The following is a 19,206-nucleotide window of genomic DNA, read 5'->3' as shown; positions in this document are numbered from 1 at the left end:
AGTATTTACTTAACTTTCCTGTAAAGTGCAGGGATAATATCAATATCTGCCACAATAACAGCTGTGAAGATTAAATGACTAAAGTATATAAAGCTCCTAGCTTAGTAACTTGTTGGAGTAAAAATTTAAAATTCCAGTGTCTTTTTCTTTAATATGCTTTACTTGCTAAATTCCTACTGTGTACTAAGAAACATGACTGAAATAGCATTCCTAGGAACTTTTTTTTTAAAGTGTTTGGTATTTTATTTTATTTTTAAATTCTATAGTGCTTTATAATTTTCAAAAGTTTCACACGCGTGACTTCATATAATCCCATAATAACCCTTTTTTAAATCCCCTACCCTATATTGCGCCTCCCCTCTTCCATCGCCCCACTGGCAACCACAAGTTTGTTCTCTGTATCTGTGAGTCTACTTCTTTTTTGTTTTCATCTAAGTGATATCATACAGTATTTGTCTTTCTCTGTCTGACTTATTCCACTTAGCATAATGCCCTCCAAGTCCATCCGTGTTGCTGCAAATGGCAAGATTTCATTCCTTTTTATGACTGAGTAGTATTCCATTGTGTATATACACCACATCTTCTCTATCCAGTTATCAGTCGATGAACACTCAGGTTGCTTCCATACCTTGGCAATCGTAAATAATGCTGCTATGAACACTGGCATCCCTATAGCAACTTTAACACTTTTTCCATCAGCTATCTCAGAAGAAAAACTATTACCTAAAGTCCTTGGGAACACGAATATTGCTATAACCCATACAAGCTTCTTTAAAGGGAAAATAAAAATGAACACTTTTCTGCATAATACTAAACAAATTCAACTGTAAATATTATATAGCAATAAAAATTACACATAAAAATCAAAAACATCACAGCAAAGTTTCAATAAAGTAACAATTCACTTTGATCCCTTGGAGATAACTCTTTGCCTTACCAAAGCAAAGACAGGTTCTCATTAGAAAATGAAATCTATGTGAATGTTACAGAATCTAAGAAATCTAGAAAAGAGATGTTGTTCTATATTTCAGTGTGTCAAAGAGATTAAAATCCTAGTTTGAAAGAGGCAGTTAACTAGCTTAGCTTCCAAATACAAAAATACTTTTTTTAGTTTTAAGAATAATTTAGTGACCAGACATAACCTCAGGATAACAAAAACATTCTGAACTAATAAATAATCCACTATTTCAAAACACAGTCTATATAACAAAATTCCAATAAAACAAAAGAATCTGGAAAGCCCCTCGTATTCATTGTAACGGGATGAATTACACAGGAAAACAGTGCCATAAACTTCAGCCACAACAGTCAAGATAAAGGCAGACTTGATTGTAAGAGAGGTCACTGAACTCAAGATTATCATCTATGGATTTTTATTGTAATGCAGAAATGAACTCTTGCTGTATTATACAAGAAATTAAAATTCATACATACAAAAAAACAGATGAATGAAAGACTATTTTTCATATGCTTTAAATTTCAGATCAAGTGTTAATAGGGATCATAGCTGATAAAAGAAATTATTAGGACTAGTAACATTTAGAGATCTATTTATAAAGCTGGTTTACTAGGAAAACACAGCCTTTGAAATACATGAAAGAAGAAGTAAGCTGCAAAGTTCAACAGTATAAATACTCTGCCGCTTGTGTTCTGCACAGCCCTTCACTCCTGTTTACTTTCCAACTGGTATAAAGCCTAAGCTATTTCAGCCTTTGAGACCCTAATAGCAACAACAGCCGCTGGAAACAGTTGGGAGTGACCTGAATTTCAATCCTTTCAAAAGCTCTCAATGCGATGGACAACAATGTTTATTTTGAATTCCAAGGAGACTGCTGCCATTCAAAACACAAGAATGACCAGTCTGTCACTCTACCTCACTAATAACTCCTCGTGAATTATTTCTAAGTTTGTTATGCAAAAGTAGAAAAATTACTGTATTTTTAAAAGTAGCAGTCTCTACTACTCAAGGCAATAACTATTTACTGAGTATCTTCTATGTCCAAGCCGCGGTGATAGGCACTGGAGTGTGTAAAAATAGAATATTATTTCTTCCCTTCAAAAATTGTGCGTGATATTCTTTCCACTTAGGGTGCATGTTACATCTTTCTCAGCTATTCCTTTTTATACAAGGAAATAACTGCATGCTTCTCCTCTTAAACTCTGAAATTAGCTTTTTTTCTTAAAATGATAATGAAGGTAAATCTGGTAGAATCTGATGTTGTGGAACCATGGGTCTTTTTAATCTGCTATAAGCCGATGTGACCAGGAGAATCTTCTCCTGTTACTCTACTCCTTCAACGGTCCTGCAGTCTGTGTCTTTCTGTCTTTGTTTCCCTCGCCATCCTCATGCTGTCTCTCCTCAGTCTCGCCTTCCCTGTGGATGTCTCTGCTCCCGTCTCTCTACTTCCAGATGGCTTAAATGTTTTTGGCCAGTGGTTCCCAATCTGTGAACCACACTTGAAGCAGCTGGAGGTAACGGGCACACACTTCTAAGTTTTCACAAATGATTCATGAATTCATCTATGTACTAAACACTAAAGTCTGCTTAAGTCATGTATTATATATTTGGATTTTTAAATAAATGTAGATTCTTACACATAAACGTAAAAAATCTTCCTCTTCATTTAAAACTGCAATACAATATTTACAAAATCTGCAGTTACTTAAAAAATAATTGTTATCCTAATGTGGTGGGGGAAGGGTTGCCCATGAAATATTTGACACTGAAAAAAAAAGGTCCTTATTTAAGGTCAGAAGCCACTGCTGCACCCTGTGAGCTCCTTGAGGGCAGGTGTGAGGACTCCCTTTCTCTCCCCAGTGACCAGCACAGCAAATGTTCAGTTAGCATATGCCAAACCGATGGACCTTAAACCTTTCTGTTTAAGATACAGGCATTAGGGCTAGGAGCTGTGTCTCTCCCCACCAACTCACCCTGAGGCCATGCTAATTTATTCTATTCTACTCATAGTGTGCTTGGGGATCTATGCAAATTGCACTGACAGGTGGTTAGAGATGGGCGCGGGAGGTTCAGCAAGGAATGGGTCTTTCTGATCTGGGCAACAGGGTGGATGGTGGGCCCTTCACCGAGATGAGCGCAGCAGGAGATGCAAGCTGGTGACACGCAGTGTGGAGCTCAGTTTTGACCATGTTGAGCTTGGGGAACCCGTGAGACGCCCAAGCGTCAGTTTCGGTGACATGACAGTGGCAGCAGCCACGCTCCGGTGAGGAGAGGAACAAGGGGGAGATGGAAGGAGAACGAAGCCTGGGTCCAGCTGGCTGAGCACCTGAGCTGTCTTCGGTTCTTCCCTCTTCCCTCACATCCACACCATTACTGTGGCTTTCAGAACTACTGCTCACAAGTTCTCACTTCTCCCAGTTCTCCTCTGTTTTCCACTCCAAGCCCTCAAATAGCCATGTTACCGTAATTCTTGCCCGACCAGTCTCCCTGCCTCTGGTCTCTCCACCTTCTTCCAAGCTATCTCACTAAATATTATCCAGAAAATGTCACTTTTCTGATCAAAACTTTTTTTTTTTTTAGCCAAGTAGGAAGTGCTGTTTTTACAACACCAGAACACTTCACTCTTATCTGTTTTTTTTTTTAATTAATTAATTAATTAATTAATTAATTAATTTATGGCTGTGTTGGGTCTTCGTTTCTGTGCGAGGGCTTTCTCTAGTTGCGGCAAGCGGGGGCCACTCTTCATCGCGGTGCGCGGGCCTCTCACTGTCACGGCCACTCTTGTTGCGGAGCACAGGCTCCAGACGCGCAGGCTCAGTAGTTGTGGCTCACGGGCCTAGTCGCTCCACGGCATGTGAGATCTTCCCAGACCAGGGCTCGAACCCGTGTCCCCTGCATTGGCAGGCAGATTCTCAACCACTGCGCCACCAGGGAAGCCCCTCAAAACTTTTAATATCTCAGTGTCTAAGACTCTGCAAAGCACTATTTGAATCTAACTTTTATTCTTATCTCCATTTCCAACTGGTCCACATACTCCCCCCCACAGATGCCTGGGGACTGGCTACCTCCATCTGGATGGCCTTCTCATCAAAGCCTAGCCCAAGATGCAGCACCTCCAGGAAGCCTTTCCATTTCAATGAGATCTTGCCGTCTTTGAACCTCTGTAGCACTTTCTGTGTCTTCTTATCTCAATGAATGTCCTATTAAATAGACATAAGTTCCTTAAAGGCAGAAATCATAAATCACTCTCTTTACATCTACCCCTTATGGCTTCTGGTCATAAGGTAAATCTAGAGAAGTCCAAAGTTCAAAAATTTGGAACATTATGAGATTTTCCAACTAATTAAGTAATGACAGTGTTGATGAAAAGTTACAAGAGAAAAGTATTTCTAAAAGTATCATAACACAGTCCAAAAGTTAGCAATTTAACTAATTTAAATTACTTTAAAGGGAATACACATGAATTTGGATGGGAGAGTGACAGAAAAAATACTTGCTTTGTTTGTCTTTCTGGCTTAACCCACAGTGAAAGAGAACTACATCTGCATTTTTCCTCTAAAGAGAACAAGAGGAATTAGCAGAAAAAACAAGACTAGGTATATACTGGTTTCTCTTCGCTGCCATAAATTACTGCTTGAGAGTTTTTTAACCAAAGCAGTGGTTAGCTGGCACTCAGCATAATGTTTGTATCCCCTCATGCTTTTAAAAAGCTTTACAACTGTATGATCAAAAACCACTCACTTGACTAAACAATCCTTTCTTCTAACACTTGCATAATCATCTTTCTGACTTTCCAAGATAACTACCTACCCGACTGCCCTCTCATTTTCTCCCTATTTCCCTCCAGTCACACCCATTTTGTTGCTAAGAAACAAAATAAATATAACCTCCTGGAAGTAACTTTACAATGGATACTATATTAATACTTACTTATACTGGAGAAATAGGAAGAAAGAAGAGAAAACTTATATCTGTTATAGCCTAGGTTCTTTACATTTGTTATTTAATCTTTACAAGAGCCTTAGAAGGCAGTTATTACTATGCCCATTTACAAATGGTTACCTGAAACTCACTTATGTAACTTGCCTAAGCTAGGCAAGTGGTAGAATCAAGGTTTGCACCAAGTTTGCCTAATTTCAAAGTCAGTTTTATTACCATTCTCCTTCTTTATATCTCTATTTCATGGCTTCGTTTAAAAATTCTGCACAAATGAAATATTCTACAAATTAAAATTTTACAATAAAGCTTTAAACATGTCTTTAAATATATTATTTCCTAGGATTATTTTCCCAAAGGATTATAACTGAAGTAATTTTTCCTTCAGAAAAATAAATAAGACTTTTATGTTAAAAAAATAAAAGTTAAAAATAAAAGGGACTTCCCTGGTGGTGCGGTGGTTAAGAATCTGCCTGCCAATGCAGGGGACACGGGTTCAAGCCCTGGTCAGGGAAGAAGATCCCACATGCCGCGGAGCAACTAAGCCCGTGCACCACAACTACTGAGCCTGCGCTCTAGAGCCCGAGAGCCACAACTACTGAGCCCGCGTGCCACAACTACTGAAGCCCACGTGCCTAGAGCCCGTGCTCCGCAACAAGAGAAGCCACCGCAATGAGAAGCCTGCGCACTGCAGCGAAGAGTTGCCCTGGCTCACAGCAACTAGAGAAAGCCTGCGCACAGCAACGAAGACCCAACACAGCCAAAAATTAAATAAATAAATTTATAAAAAATAAAATAAAATAACTGCACACTTTCAAGAGGCAAAGTTCAGGGAAGAATTTCAAAATGCAAAATACACCCCGATGAACCCATATTCAAATTGCTACAGACTATTAAAAAAGATGTACTAATTTGAGCCTTCAAGTTCATTTTCAGCAATCTTTATCCCTACCGAATTGAAGAAAAAGAGACAGAAGAGAAATACTTCTCTTCCATGTCTGTTGATGGATTTGTTGATTGACAGTTTTGGTATCTTTTCCAGTCACTGTCATATTGAGCAAAAAGTCTTAAAAACGTATTTTTTTAAATTCCTGAACCCTTAGTTACTCATGGGATGCATACACAGAAGCCTGCTGAAGAACAAAGTCTTCAAACTTTAATACAGTAATAATTTAGCAAATACAGTGAACAGGCTTATAAACTTGGGAGGGAAAAATAAAAGATGGTATTCTGATTTAGGACAGGCAACCATATATACAAGTCAGTATCCAAATGAATGCTCCTATCTAGTGACCCATGAACCTACTTAGCCTCCTTTTTCTCTTTTACTTTTATTCTAACCTATAGGGTCTACGAAGCACATAGAAAATAATTCAGGCATAATATTTATTACAGAATACCAACAGGTGAGTGTGAAAACAGAGACACTGTTGCTTACAAGTGAAAGAGTCAAAGAGTTACCCCTACTGAATTACTATCCTGTCTTATCAAATTTTATTAGGAGACTATAGTCGCCAAGTCCTAGCTATAAGAAAGTGGGGAGGGAAACAGTCTTTGAACTGACCTGGGTTTGTTATACAAGTCACATAAACCCTCGAAACCATAAATTAACCATCTGAAAAATGGGTATGCTAACTCCTTTCTCAATGGACTGATAGCAGGATTAAATGCATATGTGAAAAGCCTTGCACAGAAGAGACGTCAATGCTTGCTTGTCCTCATCCCCTTTCCTAAGCAGCACTTCTAATTTTAACGATGAGGGAGAGGGAGGATTAATCAGACAGTCCTTCTGGAAAAGTTATCCTCCAAACAAAGAATTAAAAAAAGAAACTAAAACCGACACAAACGATCAAACAAACAAACAAACAGTAAAACCTAAATTGCAGAAAACACATTCAAAAAGTATGTGAAATACCAAGGGGGAAAAAGGAACCTGAGGTGGGATAATGTGCAACTCCAATTAAACGAAAAGGTAATCGAACTAAATGTCTTTTAATTCACATGAATTGAAACATCCCAGATAGAGAACTGAAAACTTGGATTAAAAAAAAATTTTTTTAAATATCTTGCCGCTGTGCTAATAGTGAAAGAAAGAGCAGAGGTGAACTCATTAAAGTTAACAGTAACAGGATGTTAAGCAATCCATTAAAATGAAACAAAAGATGGCTAATAGCTTCAGTCTGGTACCACAGCTACTTCTTTTTTTTTTGTAACTCACTGTGCCTATTAAATTATTCCAGTCTGCCATTCATTAGTAGTAGTTACCGGACCTCTGACAATTTTTCTGCTGTTTGAAGGATGAGGAAGAAGGGGGAGGCAGAAAGAGAGTACATCAATATTTTTCAAAACTCAATCCTTCTAGATCTTTCACTTCCAATCATAACAAGTTATACACTAAATGAAATTTAAGGAACCAAAGTAAATAAGTAAATAAACCCACAGATATGCCACTACTGATAATGTAAAAAACAAGGAAGATTAGAAAAGTTATATATATTCTCTGTGATTCTGAAAGGATTAATTTTAAAATATAAAATAAGGACAAGTATATAAAGTATTTTTTTATGATTAAGTGCTGTTTGAATATCCATCTGACCTACCTTTCACCTTGAAGTCGGCAGGGTAGTACAAGTCACTTTGCTAACCTGGCATAGTTTAAGATAACTCCAGTGAAGAAAGTCCAATTTCCTGATTCTCTCAGCCAAAACAAGCAAACTGAAGTCAGTTTGATCTAATAGCAAACTTTAGGGAGCTTATCCATTTACAGCTAAAAAACCAGAACAAGAACCAGAATTTAAGGGAACTTAGAAATCACTCATGACCTCATTTTACAGTCAAGAAAATTAAGGCCCAGAAGTTTAGCAACTTACCCCAATTCATACAGTAAGTCAGTAGCAAGTTTATCTATGTTATGCAAAGAATTAATGAAATAAAATGAAATAGTTAAAAATCTTATTCATAGACTCCAACTCTAATATAGTTCATAAAGTTATTAGACATCAAAACTTCAGAAAGTAGTCTTCTTCTATTATTAGCTGAAATAATGTAATTTTTTAAATGATCCACTTAGACGGGGATCAAAAGCATAGGCAAAAAGCACTTGATGTTAAAAAACAAGCACACTACTATTTGCCTGTTCTCCCAAGAGGAAAAATAATTTCAAATAGAATTTTTCATTGTCCAGTTGTAGCACTCTTAGAATCAGTGCCCGTTTCAGGGGGAAAAAATATTTTCCAATCTTTTCCAATGATAAAAGAAATCAAAATGAAATCTTCCACACCTCTATATTCATTAGATACTAGAATATAGTGAGTCAAGTCTTATTTTTTTAGAATATCAATGAGAGAGCATATGTTTGCTTTATTACATACCCCCAAATTAGACAAGATTGAAAAAAAAGTTCCAAAATAACCTTACTCAAGCAAGTATCTTTATCTAACCTTTTATTATCTAAATCTTATTTTAGGATTTTGAGGTTGGGCTTAAAGAAGAGGTCAATTAAATATATATATATATATAATGAACAGATATATAACAATAATACTTAATACAAAAAAAATTCACAAAACAAAATTGCTGGTAACTTTGATTTCAAAAACAAACATGGGGGACTTCCCTGGTGGCGCAGTGGTTAAGAATCTGCCTGCCAATGCAGGCGACACGAGTTCGAGCCCTGGTCCGGGAAGATCTCACATGCCACGGAGCAACTAAGCCCGTGCGCCACAAGTACTGAGCCTGCGCTCTAGAGCCCATGAGCCACAACTACTGAGCCCACGTGCCACAACTACTGAAGCCTGCGCACCTAGAGCCCGTACTCTGCAACAAGAGAAGCTACTGCAATGAGAAGCCCGTGCACCACAACAAAGAGTAGCCTCCGCTCACCACAACTAGAGAAAGCCCATGCACATAGCAATAGCTCAAAAAGTATTTGTGGAATAAATAAATGATGCCAAGTTTGAGAAATAATGCTGGTGCCCATCAAATATTTATTAGACACTAAAAGCACAAAACTATACAAGATGTCAAATACAAATAGTGCAAAAAACAAGGTCTTTGCTTTCAAGGAGTCTAGCTGGTGAAACACAGAGTAATTAGTTAATTACATAGGCAGTATTAGGTATGACTATTAACCAATTAGGTTTATTTGTATATGATTCATGGAATCTGCCTTGTTATTCCTGGTTATACCTAGTGTACAATTAAACGTTGAGTCGAATGGTATAAACTTGTCATAAGAGTTTAGAGGGGAAAAAAATGAATGAGTTGCAATAGTAAGAAAAGACTATGGGTAGATGATGAGGTTTGGTATGGGATTTGTGGAGGTGGAGGCATGTATTGGCAGTGAAGAGGTGGGTGGGCATTCCAGATGAAGCAAATTTCATGAGAGGACAAAAAAGGCACGTGAGGGACAGTACAAAACCCACCTTAAATGGAAAGATGGTATTCGCTGACGAGTAGTGATGATCTGGGGAGGACAATCTTTCTTTTTTTTTTTTTTTTTAAACTTTTGGCTGCACCAGGCGGCATGTATCCCTGACTAGGGATCGAACTCTCGTCCCCTGAAGTGGGAGCACGGAGTCTTAACCACTGGACTGCCAGGGAAGTCCGAGGGGGAGGACAGTCTGAGTGTGCCTGGGTCACAGAGAGCCTAATCCTCTGAGCAAAGGACTCCAGTCTGGAAGGAATCTCGCAGCACGTGCTACTGGTGCCCAGCTGGGTCCTCTGGAACCCTTCCACTGGTTTGGTACATCCAGTCCCAAAGGTGCCCCCTGCATTGCTAATGGTTCATACCAGCAACTTCCTGTGGAAGCAACAGAAGTTACCTCCTAGCCTCTTCTGCGCTCCTGCACACACACACATTTCCAGGACAGCTGCTGGTCAATGACTAACGAATGAAGGGGAGAGGGGACAAAAGCCCAGTTCCCTTGCCTCAAGGCAAGCCAGGCTCTATGGTACAATTCTGTTCCAAAGTTCCCTCCTGGGTCAAGCTGAGGCTAGACATCCAATGAGCGCAAACCCTTCCTCATCTCAGTTTCCTCTTCTTCCCAATCCCGCTTGACCTACTCCCCTTTAAGTAACATGTGAGAGAACTCTCTTGATACAGCATTTGCACATGAATACCATCTCAGGTTCTGTTTCTAGGGAAACTGGACTAAGACAAGCCTGTAAAGGCAAATACTAGATATTCATGAAGAAAACAGTTACCCAGAGGAAATACCGTTGTGGGTCACTCGGTTTGGAGGCAGGATGCTGAGCAGCTTGGCTGGTGACAGATGGAATAAAGAGGGTCAGGTGGCTGGAGGCCAACTAAGGGTGCTGTTGTTCAAACTCAGAAACAAGCGGAAGAAAAAATATTTGCTCTGATATAAGAAACAGAGAACTTCAGAAGAAAATGGCTTCGGTGTAGGGAAGAATTGATGACAACTCTTCAAAGTTTTATTTTTTCCATAAAAAACAAAAAGTATTTCTTCAGTAGTACTGTCAATGTTATACCATGAATTCTCTTAAGTGCAAATCTCTTTTAGGCTGACATTACCTAACACAAGAAGTGTTCAAAAACTTAAGGAGAATAACAATGAATAACAACAGGACTCGAAAATTCTCTCTCATAGTTTGAGTCTCTGAATATCCATATTCAGAAATACGAAGATAAGATTAAGTAGTATCTCCAAATGTTTATAACAAGTTGGTTTGTTAGATTTTGTATTCAAGTAGCTTAAAAGAATCTGTATTAGAGTCAGTAGCAGATTACTTAAATTGCAAATTCATCCAAACAGGGTAACATCTGGTTTTCATCTACTCTTATGGAACCAGAAGTGCTGTCAATAGAAAATAAGATACTGAGTCTTAGGTTGTAAAATAGGGAGCACAATGTGAAAACAAGTAGGCTACTATGAAAGAAATGATACACAGCTCAGAAAAAAAGATTATACCCTACATAAACTTTCACTTTAGAATTTGAGAAACAGCCCGACATCATCTGTATTTGTTTTGCTTTGTTGATATCTCAGACAAGTTAAACTTCTTGACTTCTTGGTTCCCTTTCAAAATAGCAAAAATGCCTCTCAGTAAAAATGACTATTTTCACTTAATTAGTAACAATTTTTGTGTTACATGTCTAAATATATAGAACAGAAAGGATACTATCGAAACAGGACTTTTTAGCAAGGTTATTTTTTCTCATTGATTACTTTTCCATGCATTAAAATGTATAGCTAATAGCTTTCAAATTTTAAATACACATGACCTTTGATTCAACAGTTCCACTGAAAGCAATTTCACACACAGACACACACACACTCCCCCAAAAGAGAACTGGTCAGAAAGTCATGCTACAACAAAGTAAATCTATAAGTCTAAGTTTTTCTAAATTTTTCCTATTCAGTTTTAAGACCAAATTGATACTCTTCCAGACAAGTACATATAATTTGCCCTGTATATATCCTTTAAATACTCCCAGGAGAGACTCCAAGAAAAAAAAAGGTATCTTAGCTAAAAATGTTAGGAAGGTATGGCATGTTGGTCCCCTCTTAAAGATTTATAATAAAGACAACAATTTATGGAAGCCTATGAGATATTTTTGGGGTAAATGGCATTTTCCAAATTTTATAGACCAGAGAACACTTCTGTAATTATCAAAAGCAAGACTTGCTTAAAACCCTCCATGACCACCTGGTAAATGATAGTTACTTCCTTATAAACCTAAAGGTTCAGAGCCATCATTCAATCACCCTCCCTCTATCCCCTCTTTCTCCTCCCTTCCCCTCAACCCAAGACACTGCAGTGGTTCTAACTTCATATTTCATAATAATCATAGAAAACTTTTTCATATATTTCATAATTCTTGGTCCTTACTTCCAGATATTCTGATTCCTATCACTATTTTTAACAAGCAATCCAGGTGATCTCAATACAGTTCAAATGTTGGGATGCTGAAAAGATCTGATATAGTACAATCAATGAGATGATTATTTTAAAATTGAAGCCAAACTGAGTTCAGAAAACTTGGACTTCAAATGAGTATATTAAAATTCTATTTTTCTACCCAGGGAAAGAAAGGGAAAAAGACAGACTAAGAAAAGCCAAATCATATCTTAAAAGAATACCCCTAATATACTGCCCAGAATATTAAGGCCAAGAGTTTTACCCTATAACAAGAACTCTTAGGCTGCACTCCATTGAGAAATTTCAGGAATTCTGAAACTCTCTGAAACTGCACACACAATCTTTATGCGTATGTGAATACATGCCTTATAATCCAAAGCTTTCACCAATTCTCATGCTGCTCAATTACCCAATTTAAAAGCCATTCTATTTTTTATTTACCTACCTGCAACAATGGCAACAGAAACTGCTTCTTAGTTAACACCATGAATCAGACACACGAAGACACATTCCTCAGTGTTGTTTTCTCTCTCAGAGCCAAACAAAAAGCAATTTACCTTTGCAGAGTCATATTCAAAGAGCCTGTACAACCCTTAATCTTGTTCTGGGCTTCAAGATGAGTCATGCCATGTGCACTTATTCCATCAATGCTGAGAACCACATCACCAATTCTTACGTTTGCCTGGGATGCTTTGCCGCCATCTTTGAGCTGTAAAAAATATGTTTCATTAGAATTGTCACTCTTTAAAAATAAACACAGATGAAAATTACACTTTTGTTATATCAAAAGAGAAGTACATTAATGTACTATTAGACAAAGTAATACAAATTATCTTGCTTAACAGGTAAAGTTAAAATTCAAATGACTTTCATACATATTATCATGCTTATTATCATACTTTCATACTTATTTTCTTAAATTCTTATTTGCTTTCTAAAAAACTGAACTAATTGTCTGAGAAAAGGTCCCTGATAAGTTATCCATTTCTTTACTGTATAACAGTAGTGTGTGATTGTTACAAATAAGGAAGAGAAGTAAGCAAGGCAACTACATTTTAGCAGGAAAAAAAAGTAATATGAATAGGGTATTTAATACTCTTTTAGAAATAATTTTTAAAACTCTTTAAACAGCTGTATTTTTGTTTGAGCACAAAGAGTAACACAGATGGAGGATCTACTGAACTATCCTTCCTGTTGAGTTCAATTCATATCCAGCGTTTGAGGGACTGAATTCTTTTAGATCACAGGCCCAAATATCTTTTATGCTGGCTGTGCTTCCTGCTCCAGGCATTTAGAACGAGGGGACGAAAACCAGTTGTGTCTGAGACTGTCAGACTCTTTTGTGTACCACGATCTTTAATCCCCAATCTTTTTTCCCTTTTTACAAAATTTTCTACATGTTTACATTTAGTTTGATCTCCTTCAAACTTCATATGTATCTATTGCATTGCTCCAAAAGGAGCAAACAAATATAAAATGACAGTAAGATGAAAGATGATGCAATTTTAATAGATACTCAGAAACATGGAACAAGTACAAATCAAAAGGAACCATTCTAATTAAAATGACAAGCTTAGAATTCATTAAGTACAAGCAGATCACACTGAATACTGGGCTGTTGGAAGACAGGTGAGACTAGGCCCAAAAAAGAAAGAAAGAAAATAAGCAATATTTCTCTAATACTTAAAAGTGTAGATTTTATGCAGGGATGATGAAAAACATCTGGAAATGGATAGTGGTAATGACTGCACAACACTGAAAATGTACTTGATGCAATTAATGAATTGTGCAATTAAAAATGGTTAAAATGTCTAACTTTTATAAGTATATTTTACCACATTTTTAAAAAAACTAACAAAAACTAAATATTTTAGAGAACATTTTACTAAAATTACTTTTTGATTAAAAGAAAAACATCCCTCAGCAAACTGAACAAGGGCTGAGTGCCAGAATTCATTATCTGGAAGCAAAGCAATAAATACAAGTGGATATTGTATGCTCAGATAGGTTTTGATTACCATCAGTTGTCAAATTCTTTCCTTAAAAATAATGATCAAGGTAGATCAATCCTAGTGTACAAGAACAACTCTTTGGATCTAAAATCAAGAAAACGGTATTGACTGCTAGATCCATCCAGGCAGCGCCCATGTCTGTGCTTCTCCCCAACTGCCCTAAAGCTAGAAGTGTGCCTGACACTATAGACCTTCATAATATATACTGAATGAATGGATGCCACATATTTATTATTTAACACTGGCAAAATCTATGGTTTGTTTTAAAGTGCAAAGTTAGGAAGAACTAAAATTTTAAATAATTTGAAATTTATCTCATTTAACATATAACTATCAAATGATGGACATAGTTCTTGAAATTAGTAAGAAAAAATATCTATTTGAGCAAGAATATGTAAAATCTAACAGACACAAAGTGTAAAATAAAAGATTTCAAACCTTTCAAATGAAATATTCTCTATTATATACATAGTACATAGAGTTGACCCTTGATCAATGTGAGTTTGAACTGCGTGGGTCCACTTACATGCGGATTTTTTTCAACAGTGAATGCTATAGAACTACATGATCTGCGTGTTTGTATACGGAGGAACCAAACTATATATACGGAGGACAGACTACAAATTACAGGCGGATTTTCAGCTTCGCAGAGGGCCAGTGCCTCTAATCTCCAAGTGTTCAAGGGTCAACTGTAGTGATTCCGTTTTCATCTTTGTACTAATGTGACCAAACAAAACAACTCCTCTCAGCTGCCCAGATATTTAAAGGTAAGAAAAATTAATGAAATGTTGACAATAAAGAAATAAATTTCCAGAGTAATAAAACAGATTAAAATTTAATGCATATCAAACTTATCAACACAGCTATATTATACACATGTGTATGTATATATATACCTATAGACACACTTTTTATTATATATTATATGACTGACAAAGTAATACCAAAATTCAATGAAAATTAAATAAAGTTCATTTTGAATTGCAGGATCATAGGATCAAGAAGAAAAAAATTAAGATAGAACTTTATTAAGTATATTTTAAAATACTGTATAGACAGATATATTTATTAAAATATGAAAGTAATGTATGCGTGTGGTGGGAGTAAGAAAAAAGTCTTTAAAAATAATAATACCTACATTAAATACTATGATTTGACTGTATTAAAAAACAGGTGTGGGGACTTCCCTGGTGGCACAGCAGATAAGAATCCACCTGCCAGTGCAGGGGACACGGGTTCGAGCCCTGGTCCGGGAAGATCCCACATGCTGCGGAGCAACCAAGCCTGTGCACCACAACTACTGAGCCTGTGCTCTAGAGCCCATGAGCCACAACTACTGAGCCCGCATGCCACAACTACTGAAGCCCATGCACCACAACTACTGAACCTGCGCTCTAGAGCCTGTGAGCCACAACCACTGAGCCCACGTGCCACAACTACTGAAGCCCACACACCTAGAGCCTGTGCTCTGCAACAAGAGAAGCCACTGCAATGAGAAGTCCACGCACGGCAACGAAGAGTCGCCCCCGCTCGTTGCAACTAGAGAAAGCCTGCGCACAGCAACCAAGACCCAACACAGCCAAAAAAAAAAAAAAAAAAAAAAATTAAAAAAATTAATAAGTAAATAAAATAAATAATAGGTGTGGACTGTCTTAATAATTAGTATTTCTTTTTTTACTAATATAAATATTAAAGAAATAATTTAATTTAATAACAAGTACTAACTGTTCATCTCTCCTGCACAGAACTAAATTGTTCAAACTGTGAAGGACATTTACAAAGAAAACAACTCCTAAAGCTAGCAATGCCACCCACTTTCCATGGGACTTACTTGTAGGGTTTTATAAAGATTATGTGAGATAACAGCTTAATAAATGTTAGCTATTATTATTATTATTCTCCTGACCTCAGATTACTAATCCAAGAAATGTGGAGGTTGTACTGGATGATGTCAAAGGCCTTCTAAGGTCCCTTCCAGTCTTAAAAGTTTTATCTATCTGTGAACTGTCTATACAAAGGTATAACTCTAATCCTAAAATAAGAGTCATATCTGAAAGGTAGGGCAAAGGAACATCTATTCCCTACTAAAATAAATGAATGGAAATTTGAATCCTGATAATAAGACAAAAAATAAACATAATTTATCCTAGATTTTGTTTTAGGCAAGAAGGGCATCCAAAAAAAAAAATTTCTTTTTTTAACCAGAAATAGAACACAGCTAAATTACCTACCTCACCATTCTTCACATAAGGTAGCCTTAAAATAGAAACACTGAAACCTATGGGCATTTGCTCAAAATGTACCCAACAAAAGCAATTTAAATACTCCCAGTCCAGTAATATAAAGGTAATGAACAATTAAGAAAATAATCTAATATTACTCAGCCATAAAAAGAAACAAAATTGAGTTATTTGTAGTGAGGTGGATGGACCTAGAGTCTGTCATACAGAGTGAAGTAAGTCAGAAAGAGAAAAACAAATACCGTATGCTAACACATATATATGGAATCTTAAAAAAATAAAATAAAAAGGTTCTGAAGAACCTAGGGGCAGGACAGGAATAAAGACGCAGACGCAGAGAATGGACTTGAGGACATGGGGAGGGGGAAGGGTAAGCTGGGACGAAGTGAGAGAGTGGCATGGACATATATACACTACCAAATGTAAAATAGATAGCTAGTGGGAAGCAGCTGCATAGCACAGGGAGATCAGCTCGGTGCTTTGTGACCACCTAGAGGGGTGGGATAGGGAGGATGGGAGGGAGACGCAAGAGGGAGGATATATGGGGATATATGTATATGTATAGCTGATTCACTTTGTTATAAAGCAGAAACTAACACACCATTGTAAAGCAATTATACTCCAATAAAGATGTTTTTAAAAAAAGAGAAAATAATCGAATCAAATCAAATGTCATACACTAGATAAAACTTGTCTTACTCCTTTGTTGCAGCTGCCTACTCGATTCTGAGAGCCTATGATCTCAAGATGTTCAAATCCAACTTCTCAGAATTACCTATCTTTTTAGGCTTGCTTTTTACTCTGCCACTCTTATTTTCAAAACATGGAGCATAGAAATCATATAGCCCCTGTGAATTCTGCCGTTTCCATGAGTACCACATCCAGGGAAATTACTAAATTTTGTTGATTCTTCCTTTCCTCTCCCATGCTAGTCCATACCCTGATCATCTGTCACCTTGCTCTTGCCTGGTGCCTACAGTAAGAGTTTTCTAAAGACCTCCTTACCGCCAACCTCTGCATGTTCCTTGCCCTTTCCTCCATCTTACTGTATTTCCATAATGGTGACCCTACTACCACTTCACACTGAAGAGTTCCATCATGTCAACTATTTATAAAATGAGGGTGGGGGCTTCCCTGGTGGCGCAGTGGTTGAGAGTCTGCCTGCCAATGCAGGGGACATGGGTTCGAGCCCTGGTCTGGGAGGATCCCACATGCCGCGGAGCAACTGGGCCCGTGAGCCACAACTACTGAGCCTGTGCGTCTGGAGCTTGTGCTCCGCAACAAGAGAGGCCGCGATAGTGAGAGGCCCGCACACCGCGATGAAGAGTGGCCCCCACTTGCCTCAACTAGAGAAAGCCCTTGCACAGAAATGAGGACCCAACACAGCCAAAAATATAAATAAATAAATATATATTTATTTATAAATATATAATATTTGAACAACTTCAAATATTTTCTGCTTCCTACAGTGTAGAATAAAGCTGAAGCCTGAAATAGAAGCAATCTATAATTAGTCATCAAGCTGTTTCCAACTTCAAAACAAGCGCCATAAGGTCAGGGATCATATTTTATACTATGTTCTCAAGAGTCCTGAAGATTGTAGGTACTAGAAAAACAGATGATTAAACCACAGTAAGTAAGAAATCAGTAAATCTATCCATCAGTTTAATATGTGAAATTCTGGTAGAAATATACTTAATTCACCAAAGAGAGAAAAATATATTCTAATCTGAAAATGAGAATCTTCAGTTAAACATTAGGCTGAGCTAACCTAAGAAAGGTCAAAAATCAAACTGTATTTTCAGTAGAACAAAGTAAATCCATTTTGGATAGTTAGTTACTATATTTTTCCTAGGATTTCCAAAGAGATGTCACAACTCCCCTTGGTACTTTATCTAACAAGTATTAGGAAGAGCTTAATTGTATTTAATCTCAACCCTTTCTCAATCAGTTATCAGAAATGTAAACAAATGCTCATTGCCATCTGTACAGTCTTTCATGTTATTTAAACTGTCAAACAAACTCCTTTTTGTCTACAGTTGTTTTGAGCTTACTAATATTAATCATCTTGGGTTTTTGACATTAACATATTTTCTAAATCTCTAACCATCTTTATTATTCAATACTCAGGCTTTCTGCTCACTATTTAAACTAAAGAGCAAGAAGAGCCTAAACGAATGCCAACAGGAAAGGCCCAATGCACAGAAACAAATGTAAAGCTCGTTAAAGGTGGCATCTCATTGAAAACTCCTATGAGCTTTCATTTATCCCCAGAACTACTTCCTTAAGGCATCCACTCATAGAAAGATAAATTTTTTGCCTTAATTGGGTAGGATGTATCACTCTTAGGAATTGTGAGCAGCTAAGAAAAGACTACAAGGTCACTCATTATTTGCATAGTTCATTTTTTCCTTTGTTTTTTCAAGCCTAAATAGTCTGCATTTGTTTGAAGCAGTAACAACCTCTGTCATGAGTAAATCTTGTACATACTATATGATAGCCATAAATGTGTGTGTATCTCATAAATGCACAATGTGTAGGAAGGAAGCAGTCATGGGAGGCTCCTGAGTCAGCTTCATTATAAATCAAACTAATCACAAGCAAATGCTTCTCCTTTGATCTTTAAATACATTTTTCAGTACTGTTGTCCAGTTTTCCATAAATTTAATTGTAGCTGTATGCGTCTTTAAAAACACTGCTTTGTGGTCTCACTTAAGTTGCAAGCAGACATGGCTGCAGATGTCAGAACTACCTCTGAACTTCTGTTTACTGATGCAGAAACTAGGACAACTGTATGCTCTTCAAGAGAATGGTATCTTTATTGAGCCTCCCCATTGACTTAGATAAGAAAGGATCTAATATCAACCACCTGTTATCAGACTACGCCATCAATTCACATAGGCTGGACATCTACCCCAAGCACCTAAGGGCAGAGAAGACAACTTTTCAAACTGACCAGTCAGACCTGATTTTTCCCTTCCCTCCTTAAAGGAAGACCAAACACCCCTCTTCTCTTCCCTCTGCTTCTCCTAAGCCTAAACTTTCTCTTCACTTACCAAAAGAGCTTGATATGCCACCGAATCAGAACCCCAGCTCCCCGTGTCCTCCTTCCCTGCTTACCACTATTCAAGTCTGAATTTTCCAAACTCCATTCCCACAGGATGGTGGCCTCAAG

The 19,206-nt window shown here is 37.3% G+C and overlaps 1 protein-coding gene across 13 annotated transcripts in view; it reads right to left on the bottom strand.

Moving 5' to 3' along the window:
- Positions 1-19,206, bottom strand: part of PDLIM5 (PDZ and LIM domain 5) — a 211,591-nt gene that overhangs the window by 132,834 nt on the left and 59,551 nt on the right. For all 13 annotated transcript variants that reach the window (XM_082391703.1, XM_082391697.1, XM_082391706.1 and 10 more), the window contains exon 3: positions 12,337-12,488. In XM_082391703.1, the coding sequence (XP_082247829.1) occupies positions 12,337-12,488 (152 nt within the window). The remainder of the gene's footprint in view (positions 1-12,336; positions 12,489-19,206) is intronic.

Source organism: Balaenoptera borealis (genome assembly GCF_965194805.1).
Source record: "Balaenoptera borealis genome assembly, chromosome: 4".
Classification (NCBI taxonomy): Eukaryota; Metazoa; Chordata; class Mammalia; order Artiodactyla; family Balaenopteridae; genus Balaenoptera; species Balaenoptera borealis.
The sequence above is the reverse complement of the archived record's forward strand: the minus strand, read 5'-3'. Positions and strand labels throughout refer to the sequence as shown.